We start from the raw sequence: 25,502 nt of genomic DNA on the forward strand, positions 1-25,502 counted from the left end.
CAAAAGAAAAATGATTAGTCAATACACACCCATCTAGCCAGCCATCAGCAAGACATTGTGACGTAGTCCGTGCTATACATCTCCTATTCCCGATCCAGTAATCCCTGCACAAACAATATGCATGGTCAGATCAAAATCCGATCTCTAATCCCAGCAACGAATCAGAATTTGCTCTCTCCCCTGCCCTCCCAGCACTGTGGGTCCATCTCCCAGCCTGACGGGCTCCAAATCCTGGTCCTGGTCGCGGATCCATCCATTCATCCGAATCGATGTATAATATATATATATAAAATGTTTGATATTCAATGTCAATCATCCACTAAATAAACGTCTTATCTCTTTCTGCTCTTCAGCACCACTAGCAAACCAGGTTTTTCCCTGCGATAAGTAACATACCAGCGAGTCCAGCTAACGACGACTTTGGCTAGCTAGCATAACACACATAGCATAGCATAATATAATATGACAAACATAGCCTTATTCCTATGATCAAAACACAACATCTTTCGCATCTATAGTTTCGCAGGAGCTTACCACTTACGTACTCTCTGTCTACTTTCCAGTCTCTTCCCAGTATCGCTCCTCTCTATATCGCGTCTCATATACCTGAAACCTTCATCTCACAGAGGCAACCTCACGATCGTGTTTTGCACTGTCCCATCATGTCCAGACAATCCCCCCGTTAAAAGACTAATCTCTTTCTACCACTTTCTGCAACCGCCCTGCACAAATTCTCGGCTTACTTCGAGTGAGTCCAAGCTGGATGTAAGACGCGGACTCCGGAGAGCAAGACTGACTCAATCAATCGATAAAACACAGGCCGCCAGCACATTAAAATATAAGCCATACAAAACCCTACACTTTACACACAGCACAGCACAACACATAACACAGCACATCACACACAACACACATCAAACGCATTCCGCAATATAAAAGGATCACACTGTTCTATTCTTCTTCTCAAACAAGACTTTCACTACTCCTTCTATTCCATTCCGCCCCAACACGCAATTTTTTTTTAATCGCTTTACCCTACTATCCTTCCTTTTCCACCTCAGGACTCTTGAGTTGTCGGGTATTTAATGCCAACAAGAAAGAATCGCAAAGCAAAGCAACACCCCCATAACAAAAAGCAGAATGATAGAAAACCCCAGGTGCATGCTTCCCGGCCCCCCAAAAATAACCGCGCGGAAAATGCTGCATGAACGAGAGATGGCGCAATGCAGAATAGCAAGATGTGAATATGATACTGTGATATGTGGTATGCATGATATGCACGAAGCTGCCGCTGCGTGTGCGACCTGTATAAAATGTGGACAAAAGGCAAAAAAAACATTAAACTTTGGAGGGAACAAAACGCCGTCGCTAAATGCCTGCTACCTTTCTTTCTTTTTCGGTTCTCTGTCTTGCGCCACGGCTTTTGGGGATGTGTGTGTGAATGTGTATATATGTGTGCGTTGATGATGGACAAGAGACATGCCCGGAAGCGAGTGACTGGAGAATATACATGAGAGGAGCGCGGATATGACTCGTGGTGGTAGTGGTACCCGGTATAATGAGGGAGGTATGACGTGGGTATTACTAGTGACTTTTGTTTGATAAAGGATGAGAGGGCTCGTGATGCGTCCGTGCGCGTATCATGTGTATGTATGTAGGTGCGTAAATGAGTGGATGTACCGTTTATACATCGCGCACATGCGTCGCCGTGTGCAGCTTGCTCGGCACGTATTGGCTACTGCGCGTGCTCATCGCGCTTTGGCGTCCGTTCTGGATATTCAGCCGGGCGCCCAACGGCGTGACACGACCCGGGGAGTGCGAGTCGTCGAAGGACATGCTGCGCGACGACGGCGCGCCAGACGGACCGCGTGAGTGGCCGCCGCGGGCATCAGGCGACGACTGGCGAGTGCGTTTGAGCATCGGGCGTGCGACAGCGATGCTCTCGTTGTCGCTATCCCAAGTCTCCGGGGTGAGGTGACCGAAGTTCTGGCGCGAGGAGGAGGGACCTTCGTCGTAGTAGACGGAGGAGAAGGAGGTGGCGCGGGAGCCGTGCTTCATCCAGGCGGGCTTGGGGTGTTCCATCTTGGCCATCTGCTTGTCGAGCGTAGCGCTGGAGCGGTTGCGCTTCGAGTGCATCTTCTCGGCCAGGTCTGCGCCGTCGGTAACGTCGGGTACCATACGCTCTGGCATGCCCAGCATCTCGTAGTTGGACTTGCCGATCCAGAGCATCTGCTCGTGCTCGCGCAGGTAGCGGTCGCCGGAGAAGGACTTCTGCACAATCTGCCTCGCCATCATGCCGAGCTTGCGGCGATGGTCGCTCTTCTCGTACATGCGGCGGGTGATGATCTCTACGTCCTGAGGTGTTGGCTTGATTGGCAGGATTGGAGCTGGATGGGCTGGGTCATCATCAGCGTAGGCTGCCCATTGGTCGATCATGGCGAGCAGATTGATTTGGGCTCGGGCGAGAGCGTAGGCGTCGTTGGGTGCTACAACCTCGCTGTAACGCTCATTGTCGTCTGGATCAGTCAAGACGCGAAGGGAAGCACCCACATCGGTACAGACCACAGGCGCACCAGTCAGGGCAGCTTCACCTAGCGCGAGAGGCAGACCTTCAGACACGGAAGAGTTCAGGAACAGCCATGTGCTTTCCAGCACCATACCGGGATCAGCAGTACCGCGAAGTGTCACCTGAGTGCCGAGAGCTTTGCAAGCGATAATCTCTTGACACTCCGAAGAGTAGACTGGAGCTTTGTTGAGAGCACCGTAAATGTCCAGCACATAGTCCTTGAACCCCCATTCATTGGTAATGATGTCTGCGGCGAGAAGAGCAGTCTTGATATCCTTGGCAAACCAGACGTGCGACAACATAGTGACTGTTGGCCTCTTCGTCTTGATCTCCGAGACTGGCGCGAACTTCTGCATATCGGTAATACCATTGACGATGGGGTCAACCTTGCGCTTGAAGACATTGCGATGAGCGATGGTGCCATTCGACGTTCCAATCTCGACTTCCCACCCTGGATTAAAGAAATCTGCGCATGGAAGAATCTGATCGGCGTGATGAAGAGTGAGAGTAGACGTAAGCTTCATCAGACCTAGTAGCGAGTTGCGGATGAAAGGTGGCATGGTACAGAGCGCCGAGGACAAATAGAGGTTTGTCTCACGCCATGAGATAGCATGATCCCAAATCTGCAATGTACAGTTGCGCTTGATCTTGCATACGATGCCGTAGGACGCAGACACACTGTGGTGAGAGGCCTGGAAGACGGCAGGTATCTGCTCAGGAATTGGGATCGAGAAGATGAACAAATAACGGAACCACAGGTCCAAGGCAGTCTCAAGATGACCTAGAGTTGGCAGCTCAGTATCGAACCACTCATTTGGAGGTTTGGCGTTTGGCATGTCGTCCGCGAGCCACAGGTTGCGCCAGGCTTCCTTGACAATGTCGCTTGTCCAGACCTGAGTCCAGTGGCGCGAGTCCTGGAAATAGGTATTGAGATTCACAAGAGCACGGGTCGCTTGCTTGAGGTCGGCCTGGGTCATGTTGATTGCTCTAGCACCCCTTACAAGAGCTGTCAGAGTGGGTATGAAGTTTTGCTTGATATCATCTGCGGTAGCGCTCTTGAAAAGATGATCGACCTCGCTGTCTAGTTTGTTGGAGAACATGCCATGCTGGGGATGCAGAAAGTCCAGACCCCAGAGAGGAATGATCTTGAGAGACTCTACGTTTTCTTCGGTCTGATGCTTCGGTAGACCAAAGTCGTTCGCAGACTCGACAACCATGTGCCAGCGGATGGTCTTCAGATTGTTGATCAAATCTCTGCGGCAAGCAGAGACACCGCCACCCTCGTTGGGCCAAGTACCGGTATCGACAGCGATGACGTGCAGGGTATCGTCATTGTCTGGCTGCAGATGCTTTGTTCGCGTATAGATCACAGCATCACCACCTTGTCCGAAGCTGAAGAGGTCACTCAAGCGGATAGCAAGGGGTGTCCAGGCACTGATATCGGTCGTGAGTTCTGCGCTAGCCATGACTGCATCAGCATGGAGTGCAAGATAGTCCTCAGCGCGGGCAAGGTTGCACATGTTTCGTGCCTTCCAGTAAGGTCGCAGAAGGGAATCGCCACGAAGTAGTTGTTCATCCATCCAGCGAACGACTACTCCATCGATATCTCGCCGCTTCTTCCAAGCCTTCCACAATTGCGAGCGTGCTCTAGACGTAGATACCGGAATACGACGCTCATTGAGTCTGAGCACCCGGCTGATAACACCATAGTTGAGTGAGCTGAAGTCAAACAGAGGATTGTCGTCAATGAAGGTTGAGTTCGAGGGCTTCTTCAACACCCCGAGCCAATCGTGTTTGATCATCGGAGGGGTATCGATGAAGTGTCCGTTCAATTTGGTAGTGACCGTGGGGTGGAATTTGTGGTCGTAAAGCCAGCTACATTCAAACACGTCGGCACCCTGCACGAAAGTTGCTTCGTGAACCCTTGTATGAGGTATCCAACGCTCAAGCTTCTCGGGATGACGAACCGGCGCAGCGCACCAGCTGACACTACAAGACATGTGCGGAAGAACAAAGTCGGCTCGCAGCAACTCATCATCGTACTTGGCGTTTTTCCGGTAATGGTATTTGAATCTGACAAGATTGCCGTCGAGCATGTATGTACCGGACTCGATGTGACCTTTGTAATTGTACTGGACTACAGCACCTTCCTGCTTACCTCGGATGCAAGTTCTGGACATTGGTATCTTGGTATTGGCCAGAGCGCCGAATTTGGTAAGACGACGTGCTTTGCGGTCTGAGGGATAGTCGTAGATGTACTCATTTTCCATCTCGCCTTTGACAAACTCTGTTCGAGAATAGAGACGCATGTCTTTCGAAAAGGTACTGATCCGTGTCGAGCCAGTCTCGGGCTCCGTCTTCAATGTGCCATTGTAAAAATGCAGCTTAAAGCCCTCATTCGCCGCACGATGAATAAACGCCGTGCTAGTGGTGTCAAGATATTGTATATTTAACCGATTCTTCATAACGGAAATCTTGGTGCCCTTGATATTATTCGAGAGAAGCTTGAGATCTCTGCGGCGGTGGAACACAAACCACGCGATCGAAATCGATTGAACGAAATGCGAGTATCGCCACATCAATGTCAAGAGAAATGTGACGACAGTGCGGACTGGTTTTGGCTTTCCGGTCAGGATGCAGTTTAGTTCTCGATGGTATTCCGGATCGGCAATGGTTGCAAGGACAAAAAACTTGATCCATATACCGATACTATGGTACAAGTGGGCGAACGGTCTCTTGATGGCTGATCCAATTGCCAACAGGAGGGACTTTACAGATCGCGACGGTTTCTTGTCCTGGTAGTAGTGGATATCAGCAGTCTGTTGCTGGTACGCCTTCTCATTCATCGCCATAGGGCCTTGAGTGCGGAAGTAGTTGTAGCGTTGGACTGAGAATAGCGCACCCAGGTCGTATCGAGCAATACGAGTCGAGAGCGAACATCCTTCTTCTGCAGAGACGTTATGCTCGATCCAGTACATGTGATCAGCTGTAATCACCGTCGCTTCACCTAAGCAACGAGACAGGAATGCAAGCCTCATGGTGAGAGGTAGCTCATCCCAAGCGGTTTCACAGTCTACACCCAAAGACAGATGCCTGAGGAGATCCTTGCGTGAAGCCAACGCGAACGCTTCCATCTTCGACTCCGAGAATTCAAACGGCATGGCGCGCTTGACTGCTTCAGAGACTTGGTAGTTGCCGCTGTCGTGAGTACTGCACGTAAGAATTGATTCGGCGATCAAGGCTTGATCGTGCGTCAACCCAAATACAGATTCGGCACATGCATGCATCAATGTCTCTGCAATAGCGCGACAGTTGCTGCTCACGTTTAGCGGATTGTTGATATCATCCGAGTCGGACGCAATTAGTAGCTCGAGGGTGCCCTCAGAGAAACAACTAATAGCCCGGATGTCTGCCTCTGCCTTGACCACTGAACGCATAGAGACAAGTTCGATGGATATTGTACCAGCTTCCCACGCCGACACGATGCGGTGTGCGAGATACGGCGCAGTGGGGAAAGCATCCAAAGCAATACGAGACAGCGCATTCTGGTCACATGACAGCAAAATAGACTTGATCTCAGTCCCAGGATAGCCACTCGAGTGAATGCTGAAAGTCTCTGCTGTTTCACTGTTCTTGATGGCATCGTAGAAAGCCTCGAGCTCACTCTGACTCCATTCGTGGTTGACACCGACACCACCATAGTGGTGGAACTTCCGTTGCTTTTGGGAAAGTTTTGGCTTTAGAGATCTTGGTAGTCCGATCTTTGCAGTGTGAATAGACAGGATGGCGGCTGTCCAAGTACAAATGCCAAGAGCAATAACGTCGTTCCACACATCACCGGCGTTGAAACGCTTGAGAAGTAGTCCTAGGGGGAGACCAATGCCCACAGCGAAAAGAAGGGGATGAATGACATGTGGGCCGGAGAAGATCTTGTTGTACTGGTAAAGCAACAGGCCAGTGTAAGCAGCCACGTACGACAAGAACATCTTGAGTGCGAGCTCTGTGCCGTTGAAGATCCAGATGAGAGCAGCGGTGACGCCCAAAGACCAGACGTGCACACCGAGGAATCGGAACAGGGTGGTCCAGTACATTCTTTGTTTGAACTTCGCATCGTTGACAATAGCTTCGTGTATGTACTTTGTGGAGCGGATCGAGATGGGACTGCTCTGAGCGGCGGCCTGGTGGAGATGCTGCGCTTTGTAGTCCAAGAGGACAGCTCCAACAAGATAGTATGCTAGACCGAATCCTACAGCGACGCGATAGGAAGTGTTAAAGCTCGCACCGAGAATGCCATTGATTGGCTGGCCACTGAGAAGAGTGACCCATCGATCCAACAAGGCCACGAGGAAATATAGCAAGCCACAACCAACTTCATCACCAGCGTTTCTCCAATGAATGAAGGAGTTGTGCAGTCTGATTCCCTTCTGGTTTTGTTGCAAACTGTCGTAGGCGACTTGTGTTTCCAAGTTCCAGGTCGAGCTGTAAGGGATCGGGCGCTTCACATCAGACAAACGACAATACCAGTTCAAGAGGAAGATTGTTGAATCCCAGCATTCGGCAAGTTCGCGCACAAGCTTGTCAGCTTCGCTCTTCTGCCAAAACTTTCGGTTCTTCTCCTTCATCACAGCGTTGTAGAGATGGGCACGACATAGTGCAAGGATGGCTGGTTGGCTGAGACCGTCGAGCGTGTCTTCCTTGCCATTCTGCTTCTCGCGGATGTACCAAGCTTTGACGGCAGCATCGTCCACACATTTGATGTGATTGCACCAATCGACCCAGCGTGAACCAACCCATCTGGTCCCGAGAAGGAGGAAAAACACAAATATAAACATGACCACCAGGTAAATGATCACATCATGATCGGGAATCCACATGGTAATGATGGGAGCAATAAGCAAGGTCGGAATCAGGTAGATAATAACATAGCGCCCATTGAGGAATGACGATCCGGGAAATTGGTATGTCGAAAGCACGGCCAGGATTGATAGATATGCTGTGAATCCCACAAGATAGAAGAAGAAAACGGCACCAATCTGTGGAGACTTGACACCACTAAGAATGACGAATCCGAGGATACCACCAGCAAAAGTAAAGGCGAGACCACCCACAAGACGAGTGATCACGAACATGTTTGCAGCTGAGAAGGCCATGGAGATGAGATAGTAGGTTCCACCAATAGAAATCCAGGTACCAATTACACCGGAAAGAAGTAGAGATATCATGAGAGCGAGTGTAGCATATTGCGATTCTTCGTGAGTCATAAAGGCACTCAAGTACAGTCCTCTTCCAACGCAGGTGAGCAGAATGATGTCGACCAGTGCGGGAATGGCGAAAACACTAAGAAACGTGAATCTGCGGTACGCTGGCATCAGTGCATCCTTTTGATCCGGATCAATATCAGTTTGTGCTGCAGCATAAGCAGAAGCGAATGCTGGAGCGTTGTCGATCCACATTGGCGGCTGGTTCTCGGCTTTGTTGTAGTGAAGTCGATGGCGATCCGACAAGAGTCGACCAAACATACTTGGGGCCACATCGAAGTAGGTCTCACAGCGCGAACCAAGTGCGAAGAGCTCGGCGAAAGCTGCGCTCTGGTCCGAGAACTCGTTGAAGAGAGGGTTGCGGTCTGAGACTTCGAGATAGACTTCATCAAAGGCGGCCTTCCTCGCGGCGCAGAAGACACAGAAGAGGACAAAGTCGGAGCAATAGTCCAGGATATCGTCTGCGGTAAGACTCACCAGGCTCTTGGTAACAACCTCCAGCTTGTCGTGGTCACAAGTGTGAAGGATGCGTTGCCACTCGGCCTCTACATCGCGGAACACCTGTAGAGCGTATCCATTGTCAAAGACACCACGGTGATGCTGACGATACCAATCCATACGGACTTCGACAAGCTCTTCATCGGAGATGGTGCCGTTGATGTACTCAAAATTGGAGACATGCTTGAGTTGCTTGTACGACGGAATGTCGATGAGGACTTCTCGACAAGATCGCTGCAACGAGCTCAACAGCGGACAAGAGTGGTCCCATTCCGAGAAGCGTAAATGCTGCATGAAAAGAAGGACATCGGTGGGAGAGAGGAGTGCGATATCTTGCTCGATGCGCGGCGGGAGTTTGTCAAGCAAATGAAGCCCGGAATCAAACTGGCTGCGCGCATACTCAGCGAGAAAGCACTGATAGCGTTGGAACGAGCGATGACTCAGATATGTATGTAGAACGGTGCCTGTGAGGTCTGTAGCATTTTTGGAGACATAGATGATGAGAGCACCACTGCGCTGGTCGATTTCAAAGACAGACCAGAACTGAGCGCCAGAGGGCGTTCTGAAGCCAGAATCCAGTCCCAGATAGACCTGAATCGGGTCCTCAAAGTCCTGCTCGCCCTGACATTTCCCGCCGAGAGAGCTGAAGTCGTTGATGGCTTGCCGGAGAAATTGCGGCATCTGCGGACCTCTGTTGTTGGTGTTGTTGGCAAGTGGCCGCAGCCCCGACCCCATCTCTCTCAGCCGCTCCGACGGAACACGATTCAACAGTCCGAGAGTCCGCAAACGCTGCTGCGATCCGAGAATCTGTATGAAGTCGTCGCGAGTAACGTCCATTCCGACGGGAAAACACCCCGCTCCGTCGTGTGCTGCACCTGTCGGAGAATATGACAGCGGGTTATTAGGGCTTCGCTGCATATGCTCTGTCCACTCGTGCCCGGTGCGACCGTCGGCATAGGGGAAAAGGGCCCAGCTCGCGTCTCCATCACCTCCTTGCACTGTCAATGTTGACGCACTGGAGCTGTTTAGAGGGCTCTGAATAGAGGACTCGCGCGCCACTCTGAGCAGGTCGGCCACGCTGGGGAAGATGGTGCTAAGGCTCTCGTACTCTGGCGCAAGCTGAAAGTCCACAGCATCCAGGTTGCGAGTCGACCGCAGTGTCTCGTGGATTTTCATCACTCGGTTCTCCTTTAGCCACTGGAAAGATGCGATTGGATCCGTTTTGGGCACATTTTCAACAGCGTTTGTCAAAGCCGATTCCGAACCGATCCAGACCAATGCACCATGGTAGCCGCACCACATGAAGGATCGCTTCACAACAGCATGCGACAGCGCAATATCGTTTCGGACTGTTTCCCACATCATGACTGTGAATGGCCGTAGGCAAGCTTGGGCAACAAATGCCTTTGTCGTTGTCTTCATCTTGTCCATGTCGAAGAAATCTCGACGCTCGCCATCCTCCAAGATCGTGGCGTTTCTGACGACGACTCCGGAAAAGTGCTCGAGCTTCGGGGCTCGCTGGCCTTCAAGAAAGTTCGGTGGTGCAATTTCCAGATACGTCTTCAGGCCAAGTCCTTCCAGAAGTTCACCCAGCGCGTTCAAGAATGGAGTAGGAACAATGCCCTCCCAGCCTGCCACAAGAATCCCTTGGAAGTTGTTACCCTTCCGGCCGAACATGGACTCGATCTTCCTGACTATGTCATCAATTGTTTTAATCATCACGGCTGATTGCAAGAGGTCAGTGTTGTTTATGACCATCCGCACGTCCAAGCGGCCAACCAGCTGGACATGGTCGGATTTTTGCTCTAGCCGGATCGCGTCCAGCACCCCTTGCTGTGTTGGGTCCAAGATGACTATATCCCATTGTGAGAATATCCGACTTTGAGCTGCGGTTGGCGGCGAGGAAAAGGCTCCAAGGTAAACGCCAAAGGAGGACGGCTTCGACGACAGAACAACGCTACCTAGGGGATGGGTCTCTTGGGCGACTTGTCGAAGATGTTTCAAGACATCAGTTGGCAGTACGGTCAGGGTGGTGTCTCTCTATGGCAGTGTCAGGTAGCTTCTTCACAACAACGACAGCTGACAAACCTTGAGGTATCTTGCCAACCATCGAATGAAGGTCAGTAATATGTTTACAGAACCAATTAGAACACAGGCTCCAATAATTGCTACGAGGACTATCTGCCACCAGTGCTTGAGCAATCCATCGCTAGCGAAAGCACTGATTGTCAAAATCTCTGGGCTTTGCACCATATTGACTGTGAAAGGGCGTGAGCGTGGCTCTACGAGCCTTGCTGAGAGAGGGCCAGGACGTTGGGTAAAGCCCAGTCGTAGCTGGGGTTTTCTAACGATTATAGAAGGTCGGTATGGCGGGTATCAGGAATAGACAAAGCTCTCGGGTATGCGGAGGGGTAATGGACAGCACGGGAGCAAGGATTAATGGTGAATGAGGGAGTGAATAGTAATGAGGGTAAAGAAGAGGAGGCCGAGGTGGTGGTGAGGGAAGAAAATGATATGAAAGATGTACAAGGCGGTATGTTCCAATTCCAAAAGTGATCAACCTCTACGGAATGGAGAGGATAAACACAAAACTCAGTGATTGTGACATGTAGACATGTCGGAACGTGGCACGCGTCTGGGAGCAAGGTGAGCAGTAGTGAAGAATGGCCAAGGAAGCAAATGATGGATATGATAGCTACTAAGGCAGAGGCGAAGTGGGAAAGCTAATTAGTTAGATCTTGGGCAACACATTGTGTCATAGCACGGGCCCTGAAGCAGTGGATGTTGAACTGAACCCAGAGCACAAGCCCAGAGTCAAAGAAAGGGAAAAGGGTATGGAAGGGGGAAGGGGAAGGGTGGAAGAGTGGAAGGGTGTAGAGAGAGGCTAACGATTGCGGGCACGGCACAGAGCAAGCAGAGCAAAAGGCAGAGGGGCCCGTAGCGAGTCGGGCCCACCAAAGCATGTCGCCATGGCATGCCCAGACATCGAAGCGCCAGGGGACTGTTACCGCCTGAAAGTGGATGCTCAGTAAGTTACAGTGCATTAATAATGATGATAGAAAAGAAAATGCACGGAAGACGGGCATGACGGCCGAAGAACAATATGTGCCTGTTCTTGTGACAGATCTGTGCTGTGCCCCCCGGTACGAACACGGACGCCTGATAATAAGATGTAGTCTATCGATACGCCACGACTGGGGGATTCATGTGGTAGGACTATGGACGATGGAGTATGGACTATGGAGTGAAGCACTGTCTGACACGCAGTTGGGTCCCCTCTCTCGTGTTTTCATGTCAGCGCCCCAAGAGACCGGCCTAAACGGTGCTGACAGGGACTAAAGTTAGTATAGAGTAGCATATTCGTGAAGAGCCTTATGCCGGCCCTTCCGCCTCCCCCTGTCCTAGTCCCTTGCCCTTGTTCATTCTTTGGTGTCTGGGCGTCAGTCTGAGGTTTCCTCGAGCGCGGCTAAACCTCAATCAATAGCGCAGCATGTGGGGATCGTAGACCCTATCGCATGAGGGCAAGGCTCATCCAATCTGGCTTAAGTCTCGAGCCGACGTCTACTATATGTTATGTGCAATGAACGGTTACAGTCTTCCTACACCCTCAGACTGACGGGCTGGCTGGCTGACTAGCTGGCTGCAGCTGCACCTGAAACTCGAATGATTGACCCGACAGCCCCCAAAACGTTTGTCGCCTCGTCCCGATGCCGGCGGTGGTTCGCGATCGGCGCTGAAAGAAGGGAGCATTTAAGAATGGGAAAACAATAGCGACAGTGACGGTAGTGGTATAGTGATGAGTAAAGAAATGTAGAAGAATCTCCTTGTTAACAGAAAGAGGGAGAGTGTGTACATACTCGCAAGCGGGTCACTCGTATTCGTCATTCATCAGTCGTCATTCGTTCTTTGTCCATGGCGGAACCGAACTCGTGTATTTTTGTTTTCAAAACAGGCATCTTTCTACTGGCTCGGATGTTTCAGCCATGCAGCAGCATACCCCTCCCCCTCCCCTGCCCCATACACTACACTTGACCTCTGCTTACTCTTCTCTTTGTGGTCTAGCCGCGGGCTCGTCCACAGCCACTGCTCATTGCCCACTTCTCGAACGAACCCTTCGCTTCTTTAGTGCTGACAGCTGGCACACTTTGAAAGGGGGGAGGGGAGGGGGCTGAAGAGAAAGCTCCCGTTCTATCCGTATCATCCGTTACATACTCTTCACCGCCCATTCCTTTCATACAATACTCAGCTGCTGCTTTCCGTACCGTACAAGGTTACAGCGCATCCCATACCCACAAAACCATAATATGTACGCATCCCAACCCTTCATACAACCAAAACAATACATCATTACCTCCACCAATGTCTTTCTCTGCCTTTGTCTGCATGCAACACACGCAGGCTGGTTTCTCCGCTGGCTTACCGTACATGCAGTTCCACATGAACGCTCACAGTCTACGGAGTGGCCACTTAGGCAGTCGGACAGGTCCTGGTATCAGCATCGTCATCGAGATCATCACCAGGACCAACGACCGGGGCAGCACATCTACCGCCTCCGTCGTGAACGGTGAACGCCTCGATATCATGAGACCACGATTTCTGACAGCGCGAGAGGCGCCGTTTGAGTCACAGCTTTTGATGTTTCTTCGCTTGATACTCCCTGTATGTGTGCCTTTGACGTGCGCACTCACTGATATTGATCAAATGACACCTTTCAGCCATGCCACGATGGTTGTCCTCGTGCCTGCTCATGGAGTCGTGTGGTGTCAGCCGTTCCATTTTGCATGATACAAGCATTGCTTATTCCTGGCCATTCTGCTTTCTCGGGTCGAACGCCAGCGGTCTGGTCGGTGATACGAGCCATGCGTAGCACTTGGCTCAATAATGGTACTATGTATACGGCAAGTAGACGACAGCACACAATGCAGATGCACGTCGTGAACATTGGATGCATCGCTCTCAAGCTTTTCCGCCCTATGCATTTCAACAGGCATATATCCCGTCCCGTCTACATAATGCTAATACCCAATACCGAGACACGTCGTCCGTTACTTGTTACTATGCTTTTGATGATATGTCAGATACGCCCAGACGGCGATTCATGTGCTGAGAAATACGCCACCTGCTGTGTACTATACACTCCCGTTCATCATATCAACCAACTATTCAAGCCACGACCACAACTTGTCTCGTGTGTGCAATCTCACCCCAAAAAGTCAATATATCATATATTTTGACTCGTAATCGTTAGCTGGAAAGTCTCAGCCCTCTGCCAACCATCTTGGCTAATGAGCTGGACTATGTTCTAAAAATTATCATTACCATTATTCTGTCGGCCGCCACACACACTTCAGCTTGCTGAGTTTCTCGTACAAAGGCTAACTTATGGATCTGTTACGATGGTGGAGCGAGTGGACCTCATTGACCCCGTAGTTCCTGAGTGGAACCAAATGCCAATTGCTGCTTCGCGAACTGTACCTTGGAACGTCCTCTAGCTTTTGAAAGATCCGGTAACACCAGCCGCCAGCGCGAAGTGGGTGTGGGTATTGCGGACACCAGCGTATACCTCGCGTGCTCGACCCCGAAATTCTAAGCCACAGCCACAGATTATGAACTCATTCTTGACAAAAACTCCCGACGATGAGCGTCTAGGCCATGAACGACGGCCCAATATTTACGGCATGGCCGCCGCTGGCTCGCTCGGCATCTTGAGTGTGTTGAGTGGAGTTCGCTAGAAGTAAGGGCAACCATACCACGTTACGTTAGGGGTAAATAGAATTGACTATAGGGCTGGCACGCCGGACTGGATACAAGGGATACACTTAGGGCTGCTCGACAATGAATGTTAGTGGACGGACTGCTGCTGGGGACCCCCCTGGGCTTCAAAGCCTCGTGTTGGCAGTTGTTGCAGAGGCAGTTGCACATCCATCATGATCCCCAGGGATAGACACATCATCACTCACTTTGCATAGTCTTATTCGTTCACGTCAGGAAAATGGGCGACTCACAACAGCTGCTGCTGGACATCAGAAGTCCAGACGGTCATGCAACGAAACGCCTCTCATCACCACCTGAGTCCAGCCTCCAGTGCCTATGCAACTCTGATCATGTCCCCACCGTATGGCTTGCGCTTACTTACCTCTTCGGACCTTGCCAATGCCTCCCAATCGGGAAATGACAGGATCCGATAACGAAGCCATGCCCGTTTCTTCGCTTGGCTGCCTGAGAGAAACTGATTCTTGACTTTGAGCCTAGACACTATACGGGCGATGGTCCGTCTGCTAAGGTTCTTATACACGCCCGCATCGCCCTGTTATCGATATATTCTTCATCTGTGGTTTTCGTCTTCATCTCCATCTTCACCTTCATCTGCCCCTTTTGTACCCTACCCTTCATCACGCTCGTTGTCTTTCTTCGCTTTTTAGTTAGGTGTGGTTGTATTCCACACCACTCGTCGCTCATGGCACGCTTCACCTTTGCAAGCCTGTGTCGCCGGGCTGTTGCACTCGCTTTCACTCTCCCAGCCCTCACAGCCGCTGCTACCGTAGACAGCACCATTCTCATCTTCGCCCGCGATGCAGCCTCAGCTTCCTCGGGCTATTCTGGTCTACAGGGCTACGGTATTCCCTACCAAACAGTCATTGTGCCATCAGCCGGTATCACACTACCAACCCTGAACTCTTCAACCACAGCCGGCAATTACGGTGCCATCGTGGTGATTGGAGAAGTCAGCTACGACTATAGTGGCAGCTTCCGCAGCGCTCTCACCGACGCCCAGTGGGCTCAGCTATACGCCTATCAGTCTTCCTTTGGAGTCCGCATGGTCCGACTCGACGTCTATCCTGGTCCCAACTTTGGTGCGACTGCCACTTCCGCGACCGCGGATGACCAGCCCATTAGCATTAGCAACATGTCGGCTTTTGCAACTGCAAATCTCAAAGCGTACGCATCCGGTCCTTTCCTTGATTTGATCTATTGATTGATGTGCGGCTGGGATCTGATCCCTTGCACCCTTGGCTGCATGATCTGAGCGCCCGCATATAATCTATTCCTCGTGGTTGCGTCGAACGTGCACTGACATCAGAACAGGGGTGCCCAGATGAGTACGGCCGGTCTTTACCATTATCCAGCCTCGATCACGAATACCTCCCTGGCCACCGAGGTCGCCCAATTTGCGACCAGTTCTGGCCCGGCGACTGCAGCTGTGATCAACAACTTTGGTAGCAACCGACAGCAGATGGTATGGTTTCTGCCATTCGCAACCGAGTGGTCTGCTACGTCGAACTTCTTGCAGCACGCATGGATCCACTGGGCCACCCGAGGGTTGTACAGCGGGTTCCGCCGCATCTATTTCAGCACCCAGGTCGACGACATGTTCCTGGCCACCGAGTTGTACGAGCCGGCCGGGACTGAATTCCGCATACGCACCAGCGATCTGAACGGCATCAGGGACTGGATTCCCACAATAAATGCGAAGATGCCTGGAGGTTCGAGCTACATTCCCGAGATTGGTCACAATGGCAACGGAGATATCGAAGCTGCCGTGACTCTGGACTACAACAACAGTCCCGCCAAGTGTTCCCCTCAAGAAGCCATCGAGTACGATGAACAAGTCGACACCCCCCTCGAATTCAAGAAGAACCTTGGCAGCGGGACTGACATCTGGCCCGCTACCCCTACTGCCTACGCCTGGTCGCTGAACTGTGCCAAGCTCGATGCGCTCGAGCAGTGGTGGACAGTCGTCGCAAACCGAGACGCCTTTGCTCACGTTTCACACACCTTCTCGCACTCCAGCTTGAACAACGCGACATTTGCCGACGCTAACAAGGAAATCACTTTCAACACGGCCTGGTTCCGGCAGATTGGTTTGTACTCGGCCAAGTACTTCTCCACCAAAGGTCTGATCCCGCCCGCCATCACGGGTCTGCACAACGGCGATGCCATCCGTGCCTGGATCCAGAACGGCATTACAAACGTCGTCGGAGACAACACCCGGCCCGTCCTCCGCAACACCCAGAGCTCCTTCTGGCCCCTGACCTCGACCGTCAACGACAATGGCTACGCAGGGCTGAACATCATCCCGCGCTGGGCCACGACAATCTACTACAATTGCGACACACCCGACTGCACGCTGCACGAATGGATCAACACCTCCGGCGGCAGCGGCGACTTCCAGAACCTCCTTAAGGATGCTCGCACCACAAACTCCCGCAACCTGCTTGGCCTGCACTGGGACCCCTTTATGTTCCACCAGGCCAACCTGCGCTACACTGACATGCCCTCCACCGTCGTCAACGGCGTCTCCCAGAAGCTCTCCCTAATCCAGATCTGGGTCGAGGTCGTCGTCAACGAGATGGCCCGTCTGACCAACTGGCCCATGATTACGCTCAAGCACGACGATCTCGGCGCCGCCTTCATTGCGCGCCAGACCCGCGATCAGTGCAGTCCAAAGATCAAATGGACCACCAGCACAGATGGCAAGACCATCACCGGCGCCACCGTCACGACTACGAACAACCAGTGCGGCACAAAAGTTCCCGTCACCTTCCCCGGTAAAGTCACGAATACAAATGGCGCGACCACGGAGCAGGTTGGCGGCGATCCGCTCACGCTCTGGGTCACTATGTCTGGCGCTGCAAAATCCTTCACGCTGCAGACTCCCATTCCTGTCTAAGCGAGGAATCGCAATCGCGGATCCTGTCGTCGTTCTTTGCGTTTCACTTTTTCCGGGGGTTTTATTTTTACTACACATGCCATGTACATATTGGTCTCTCTTTTCGTATGACATCAGCCAGCCTAAATGACTCTGCATCCTCACAACAACAATCCATTTCCATATCCCAACTTCTATTACTTCCCTCATTTATTCGGTCTTTCAGTCATTCACTCATCTTTATTTAATCTTAATTTGCGAGGAATGAAACATACCGGTTACATTCCAAGCAAACAAAAAAGCGAAGCATTCCAGTGGCGCACGTGTGTGTGTGCGTGCGGTGTAGTGTGGTGTGTTGTATCTATCTAGTCGGAGTAGGGGTAGTACACGGAACAGGAGTAGTAGCGAATCTTCATGACCGTAATGATGATATTGGGTATTGAATGCTATTCCGTGTGTTTCAATGTTGTGGCGACTTGATTGAGTGAATGTCTTGAGTTTATTGTTTTGTTTTGTCTTGTTTTAGGAGCAAGGTATAATAAGACATACACGGACGAGGAACGTATATGGTGGAGAATGTGGTTGCTGGTGGGTGTTGGGGTAGGTGTGATGTGATCTGTTCTGCGGCTTTTGTGATTGAATCTGCGTACTTTGGTCTGTGTAGTACTGCCTACGGTCTGTGATGTGCGGTGCGAGATGTGATTTGCTCTGCGGTCTGCGTTCCCAATTCTACGTCCTTATTACCGCCATGCAGACATACCCACGTTCTGACTGTCCCCTCTTAGTCCCACAATATACAAACAAACGCAGACGGGCACGCACAAAGTCCCCACAGACAAACACAATTGCACACACCGCTACCTCAACTTACCACTCCCACGACCACTCCCACGACCACAATTACCACCACCAACTACCGCAATAAAATTCCGAGAGGACAGGAGAAATTCGATAACGCGCGGCTACATACATGCAGGCAGCATACGCACTGACGCATGCATCTTGATGGAAGGATCGATAAAGTACCTCGGAAAGTTCCGACCGAGGGTGGGCGGCTCGGTGTCGGTGTCGGAGTTAGGAGATTGTGGGATTGGGGAATGAGGAGGTGGATAGTGGACGGTGGATGTTTGTGGATTAAGTTGTGAATATTGTGAATCTTGAGTGTGGGCTTGTGGATGCGCATGCGCATATGTAAAGTCTGTCAGATTATGTATGATACTATAAATCATATATACCACTCAACAGCTCAGGAATTCTATTGTGGCCACTGTGAGGTGTGATGCAAGAGCAACGCAATGTAATACAAATGCACTGCAATGTCGCGATATGTAACGCATCAGCCATGTTTACGGCAATAATGTCCGATAGCGCAGCGCTATCGTTTTGATGATGTATCAATGAAGCAGCCAAAAGCCAAAAACCAAAAGACGACAGAAAAGAAAAGCAGAAAAAAACCCCAAGACAAAAAAGAAGAAAAAGGTGTATGCTGTCAGTGGATCCTGGCGGTATTGGGGCCCACCAACCAATCAGATTGTGTCTTGGTACTCCCAGATCTGTCTACCGCTGCCCTCGCCGCATCGTGTCGGAGCATGGCATGGCATCGCGTGCATGACGCAGGGCCTTTACGAGCAGGGGTCAGGGCGGTAGGATTGACAAAGAAAAAAGAGGAAAGCGGACAAATTTTTGCGTTCGGCCAGCGCGTGAGTCAAGTGCGTGTATGTGTGTTAATATCGTCACTGTTTTCACCGATCAACTCGAGAATGCAAACGTCAGGAACCAGAAAAGTTACAGCGATAGCCGAATATTATGAATCTGCAATGACTCTCTGCTCGATATTGGATTCAATGGGGCTACTGGAGATGAGGCTGATGAAGGGCCGTGATCCGGGTCAGCGGGCGCCTGGGCCGGCCTTCGATTGAGTGTGATCCGAGCATTTATGGTGGGATGTGCAGAAAGTATGATATATTGCTACTAAACTCAGAATTTGCAAAAATGTGTGGATTCGTAATTGCGATGGTGGGGAGAAGTGAATTAAGGGGGGGATCCCTCCGCCTGAAGTGTGTTAGGGCGACGGCTAAGCGGCTTAGGAGGGACTTTCCAGTATGCCGGCGCTAAGAGGTGGAATGGAAGGGACGATCTTGGGACTCGTACGCTAAGCCGGAGGTCATCCCCGCGAAGCCGCATTCTTTACCATACGGTTTCGGTTTTGATTTGGAATGCTTACATACGCAGTATTGTTTCGGCGTACGTGCACCCGGCCCTCGCCTGTCTCTCCTCGCTTTGTCGCATGTCAGAATTCTGCCAAACACTTCATTCACCCCTTACCCTACCCTCACTTTCGCTCCCCCCTACCCCCCCCTCCCCTTCTCTTTCTTCAATCCCCACTTCTAAGACACCTTTCTAGGTTCCTTTCATGATCGACGGACCCGTCCTGCTCAAGGGTTCTCGCTGCACCTTGCTGCATATTCATGCACCTAAGTATCGAAATTTTGCTACGCGTGCCATGGAGCACGAATGTCGTGGCCGCTTCACAAAGGCCATGCTCTTGTCGGAGAAAATCATAGCCCCCGTCCCTGTAGGACGACGGTGGTACCAGAAATAGTAATTCCCGAATCATGGTCCATGGTTACGCCAAAGTAACCTTCGCGCCCGTCGGCAAAACCAGGCTCATCACGTGTTTCCGTGCGAAGTTCTAGACTTCCAAAGGTTCTCATTCAGACGAGTTTTGATGCTAAGCTGCATGCAGATGGATCGCTGCTGAGCCTCAAAGCTTCGTCCTCGCTCGCTGTGCCCCCTCCCCAGGTTCTCCGACCTCTACACGTCTTTACCACGATCTCAGGGCGGTTCCTGTGTCCATGATATCTTCTTCATAAAGTTCTCCTGGCTTTATACGCTCGGCTATGCATCTATAGCCCTTTCTTGTACACCCAGCAACTCCTTCCAAGGTTCATTCGTTTTCTTTCTTGTGTTCTTATATTCATATCCGTGCTTGTAGATCTTTTGTAATGTCGTCTTCCCCTCCGCCAAAAGAGTTTGCCCAGCATGAGACTGCCGTTCGCGACGGCTGGTGGGCGCGAATGTCCAAACGGACAAAGATTCTCCTCGCCGCACTCATCGCGGTCATCATCATCGGTCTCGCAGTCGGCCTGGGTGTCGGTCTGACTGTCGGTGGTGGTAACGATGATGGCGACGGCAACTCTGGCGACGACTCGGGGCCCACCGGACCAGCTGCGACCTCTGGCCCTCGTCCCACCGGTGTATGGCAGCCCGCCGTAAACGCGAGCTGGCAGATCATCCTCCAAGCTCCGATCGAGCTGTCCAGCGACGCAACCAGTGTGACGCCGGACGTCGAAATCTATGACATCGATCTCTTCACCAATGATCAGGAGGTCTTCGACACGCTGCGACGACTGGGGAAGAAAATTATCTGCTACTTCAGCGCCGGTTCGTACGAGCCCGGTCGTCCCGACTCCGGCAATTTCGCAGACTCGGACAAGGGCAAGGAACTGGATGGCTGGCCGGGCGAGCATTGGCTGAATCTGTCGAGCGAGAATGTGCGCAACATCATGCAAAAGCGTATCCAGCTCGCGCATGACAAAGGGTGTGATGCAATTGACCCCGACAACGTCGATGGATATGTTTGTCTCCCCCAATAAACAGTGCGTAAATGACCAGACAAATGCTAATGCCCGTGTAGAACAACGACAATGGCCTCGACCTGACCCCAGACGACTCGGTCGCCTTCATGGAGTACCTCTCGTCTGTGTCACTCCCGCTCAACCTCTCCATGGGTCTCAAGAACGCCGGCGACATCATCGACCACGTCCTCAACATCACTCACTTCTCTGTCAACGAGCAGTGTGTCCAGTACGCCGAGTGCGAACAGTTCTCTGCCTACATCAACGACACGAAGCCCGTCTTCCACATCGAATACCCCGACGATGTGACCTCGCTTTCGACGGATAAGCGCAATGGGTACTGCGAGGATCAAGGAGACGCAGCGTATAGCAACAATTTTAGCACGGTGCTGAAGAACATGAATCTTGATGGCTACGTCGATTACTGCAGCGGAATGTCCGCTACAACACCTTTGAACACGACCGGCTTGTCGTAGGCTTCAATCCGCACTTTCTGGCATGAATAATCTTCCTGACATGCTTCGTTCGCTTCATGTACCTATCTCCCTCTAACTCTCTAAACCTTTCTATCTTTCATCACATTTCCGTTTGTACACCTGCTCAAAAGCATCAGCAGCAGTACCATCAGCATAGTATAGCATAGCATAGCATCAACGGGGAATTCCGGGGTTCGGCGCTGAGGATATGGCTTGCGGTCCCGATATCAAACTGTTCTATATACCCCCTATGATCTATTCTCTCGAAGATCCATACCTCCTTTGAATGAATATAATTCTGATTTTTCCTCAATATCTATCACCCGTTATCTCGAGACTCTGTACGTTGCGAAATCGGCTGCAGGAGACTTTCCATATCTTTCCTGTCGTGTTCATATACATGGGCCATCTCACCATGTTCTATGCTATGTCACGCTTCAAATATCAAATCTCACAGCACGTCCCTCCATGTCTCATTTCACCACACTCCCTCTACCTCTTCACACTCTCCTTTATTAACATCTAGCCTCATCTACGCTCATTCGAGAACATCCACATCTACAGCCACATTTCTCTCACCCCTCCCTCCCCCTCCCCCCTTCAACTTTCGTCCTTTGTTCTTCGCGCTTCTCGAACAATATACGTACCATGGTTCATGTGACAGGACTAGCTTCAATATACACGTACAACGCACGTGCGATGGCCACAAATAGCCACGCCATAAGGGGGTATGAGTCTGGATGCAAGTATGAATAGTCTACCAGAAAGCATATCCAGTGCCATGTTGAGGCGTGTGGCGTACGTGGCTAAAGCATGCAACGTGTGGCGCGTCATGTGGAATGTGGCACGTGGCGCGAGGTGGAAATTACCGATGACCTCACTAGTAGTCCGGAGCACGGCCCGGATGACGGACATGAGGGGAGGGAAGGTGCAAAAGCCCGGTTCCGACGTTCGAGTTTCTCGTCGTCGTTGTTTCAATAATTTGGGCTGCGACTGGGCGATTGGGAGGGCCTGAGAGGTGGGTGGTTGATGGTTGTGTGGTTGTATGGCCGTCTGGAATGAACGCATGGATCGATCGATCGATGGGTCAGTCGAACAACTACTCCCGAAGTCTACCGCTTCAAAGTTCGCACCCAGAGTTCGAAAATCGAACATCTTCGGCAACGCATCTCGCATTACCAGGTACACCAGACCACACTACTCATCCATCGCACCAGATTTCGATACCGACGCTACACGGCACTTTGCATCGCGTTGATCCAGTCTTTCACCCCGCTCTCCCACTGCTGTTTCGCTGAGATCGATCGCGATCCAGCGGCTCTGCGGCTGTTGGTCGGTAGATGTACCGTGCCATGTGGTCGGGACGAGCGGCTGTCTTTACAGAGGGAGTTTGGGAGAGAGGAGGCGAGCTAGAATAAGGGATGTGGATTTATGGGATCTGGTAATGGTGTGGGGTTTTGCTGGATGCGTACGTATGTTTGGATGGTACGATGCGACTGGTCGATCGGAGTAGGGAAGATCTCTCGTTGTGGAATTCTTCCGACTCAGAATGTAGGTAACTACCGTTCTGCCAGCAGTCTAGTATGATGCACCGCGAACAGGAACGACGGCAGGCAAGCAGAGAGGCAGGGGATCGATGATACAACACTATCTGATCATCAAAAAATGTCTCCTCTGCACTCGTGCTGTAGAATACACACAAAGGGGGGTCCAAGGTCCACCGTTGAATTGATTCCAGGTGTACAACAACCAAGTTTTGGCACACTGTGTCTTCGGTTAGCACGCTGACCTGATACCAGCATGATGATAAACCCAAACCCCACCTGAACTCACATCCGACCGAAATTTGAAGTTGAGATCATCAAGGAGCACAACACAGCCTGGTTGTGGATGATACGTACACCACTGTCCTCGATGATCCCATCTTAGAACATGCTAATCAACGTTGCACGCATACACGACGCACCACCCGTTCAGCTCGGCCGATCCATCACCATCCCCCCTTCTAGAGCTCGCTTGCCCACCACAAAGTAGCACCATGACACTTATTCTCCGTCTGTGTATCCTAAGCCACATTTACGACAGACCAGAAGCACACAACAGGCCGGACGCGTACAGCGTCAAGTACGAGAACCCGAGCACGAACCATGTACCTCTTAAAGGGGGAATTCGCGTGCATGCTAAGAATCGGTACCTGAACTAACCCACTATTGACTCACTAAATGATTACTTAACTAACAAACGAGCATTCGACGGCCTGAGGTTAAGGCATATAGTTTCAAGCTAGAGGGTAGGAAGTTCTCTTTTTTTGCGCTTGACGGTTCGACTGGATGAATAGCATGAACACTTGCTCCCGCGGGAATTAATTGGCCGTGTGGTAGGGCGTTGGATTTCGGCCTTGTTTTCTCTTCTCATCTTTCCTTGTCGGTGAGTTGGGAGTCCTGACTTTGTTGTTATCTTGTGGAGATTACACAGACGCAGATGAATGGTTCATTTGGCGATCGATGTACTTCGTAGATATCCCGTGCTTTGCGTGTGTTTTGTGTTATGCTCTGCCGGAGCGAGTTCGAGATATGATTGACTCTTCCTACAATTCATACACAATGAAGGCCACGGCGGGCTGCGAGCGGCGACGTCCAATGTTCAACACACCCAAAGCACGATATTCACATGCATCAATGCATGCGCGCATACAAATAGTACATGCAGACATACATCTATGCAGGTAGGCAAAGCAAGCGCCAATAGTCGCGCGCGCCACGCAGCATTATAGCAAAGCCACCAATCCCGCTTCCACCTACTTCTGCCAACTTGTCAATTAGTTCTGCGCGAAACGCCCCCTACGGACCTATAGCATTAATGCATCGTCTGCCTTTTTAACCTTCAGTACGATACATCTGACAAGAACGGTTTGCATGTGCTTGCATATGAGATACGGCCTGCATGCGACGAGCCTGATGGGATCTCGCTTCGTGTTGTGTCCAATGCTGCAGTTCCGATCTTGTAACGTGCAGGAGTACCATTTCTGGATCAGCGCAGAGCCGCGATGCTGTGCCGCCGGCCAAGTTGACTTATCGATAGGTTGACGATCCAGCTGCCAGGCGCACGGCACCGATCTGATTATGAGGGTGTTGCCATGCACAATGACTGTACTCCCAAGCACAAACGTACACGATACATTCTCGTGTTTTCTGCTGACGTACTTGCCGTGCCGCCCACAGCTTGATCAGGCCATTACGGATACCGATTCCGTCAATATCGGATTTTGCATATTCGCTTCTCAGGGCATAAGGGCGTCGGAAGTACAATACATGGCTTGCGCACCCAAGAGGCGTGGGAAAGCCATGCTCATAATGGCAAGACCTCAATGCTCCGCCTGTGGAATACAAGCGCATCGCAAATGCAACTGAGTCACGACTCGACCGCAGGCCGTCGTCGTTGACGTGTACATACATATCTGGCTAAGCCTGAGGCAGAACTGCTGAGCCTCGGCGACCTTGTTCTAGCTTCCCCCCGGTCCCCTGGCATGGCATGGATGTGATGTCGTAGCAATAAGATCTCCCGGCTATTATGATATTCTCCGGTGTGGTACGCTGCGCTTATGTGCATTCTCGTATTCATCCCAAAATGCATGCATAAATACATATGTATACAGTCCATTGCGCCGGGGCGGGGGCGGTCTCTCTCACTCGAGTCACAGCTCATTGCATGGCATTCGCATCGCATCGCAGCTCACGCCCACGAGCAATACTCTTGCATAGCACGGTTCTCCTTTCCCGCCCCCGGCACCCCCAATCCACGCATTTCAGCTCACCAGGCCCTCCATTTATCACGACGTCGGGTACTACGGTAAGCACGCATAAAGTAAAGGCTCGTTTCAATGCGAACGAAGACAAAATCTCAGCAACGCCATTGTGCCATGCCATACAACGTACCAACACTCATGCCATGATGCCATGCCACGCCCACAGCCGCAACGCACGCACACCACAGACACGAGCGAAGAACACAGATCCGAGAGAGTTGAAGCACGCAATCGCTTACACTCATCATCAACACATGGCACAATTCGCCGCCCCATTTCCCCCTCCTCCCTCCCAACAGTGCCACGATGCTGTGATGCGTATGCCCTCGTATATGCTACGCCCGCGTGGCACACAATAACCTGTAGTATCACATCGCGTGCGCGTTCAATACTCAAACCGCCCCCGGGTACATGCTACGTACTGTGTGTATGTATGTATCGGACAATATAATTCCACGCACGACACGGCACGGCACGGCAAGCGAGCGCCGCAGCACGCTCTGAGTTGGTCTGTATGCTGACGCCAAGGGTGTCCGTGGGCATGTTTGTGTAGGTATCTATTTCATCGAAGCGACGGCGAGGGGAAGGGGGCTGATTACTATGTGCAAGAG

The 25,502-nt window shown here is 51.4% G+C and overlaps 4 protein-coding genes across 4 annotated transcripts; 3 read left to right on the forward strand and 1 right to left on the reverse strand.

The window, feature by feature from the left end:
- Positions 1 to 1,600: 1,600 nt before the first annotated feature.
- Positions 1,601 to 10,810, reverse strand: EJ05DRAFT_365757 (uncharacterized protein). The gene is made up of 2 exons (XM_033741113.1): positions 10,411 to 10,810; positions 1,601 to 10,362 (listed from the first exon to the last, which is right to left on the reverse strand). Exons 1-2 carry the CDS (start codon positions 10,573 to 10,575, stop codon positions 1,684 to 1,686), a joined length of 8,844 nt encoding a protein of 2,947 aa, XP_033601266.1. The 5' UTR covers positions 10,576 to 10,810; the 3' UTR covers positions 1,601 to 1,683.
- A 4,032-nt stretch (positions 10,811 to 14,842) lies between these two features.
- EJ05DRAFT_421851 (uncharacterized protein) lies at positions 14,843 to 16,984 on the forward strand (the record flags this gene model as incomplete). Its single annotated transcript, XM_033741474.1, has 2 exons — positions 14,843 to 15,261; positions 15,409 to 16,984. Coding segments are annotated over 2 exons (1,995 nt in total), but the record flags the coding sequence as incomplete, so codon positions are not given.
- Positions 16,985 to 18,265: 1,281 nt separating this feature from the next.
- EJ05DRAFT_365808 (uncharacterized protein) lies at positions 18,266 to 18,947 on the forward strand. Its single transcript, XM_033741114.1, has one exon. The coding sequence runs from the start codon at positions 18,370 to 18,372 to the stop codon at positions 18,889 to 18,891; it is 522 nt and encodes a 173-aa protein (XP_033601268.1). The 5' UTR covers positions 18,266 to 18,369; the 3' UTR covers positions 18,892 to 18,947.
- Positions 18,948 to 20,049: 1,102 nt separating this feature from the next.
- EJ05DRAFT_438107 (uncharacterized protein) lies at positions 20,050 to 21,086 on the forward strand (the record flags this gene model as incomplete). The annotated part of the gene is made up of 2 exons (XM_033741818.1): positions 20,050 to 20,610; positions 20,670 to 21,086. 2 exons carry the CDS (start codon positions 20,050 to 20,052, stop codon positions 21,084 to 21,086), a joined length of 978 nt encoding a protein of 325 aa, XP_033601269.1.
- Between the last annotated feature and the right edge of the window lie 4,416 nt (positions 21,087 to 25,502).

The sequence above is a fragment of the Pseudovirgaria hyperparasitica genome (genome assembly GCF_010093815.1).
Source record: "Pseudovirgaria hyperparasitica strain CBS 121739 unplaced genomic scaffold EJ05scaffold_7, whole genome shotgun sequence".
NCBI lineage: Eukaryota > Fungi > Ascomycota > Dothideomycetes > Acrospermales > Acrospermaceae > Pseudovirgaria > Pseudovirgaria hyperparasitica.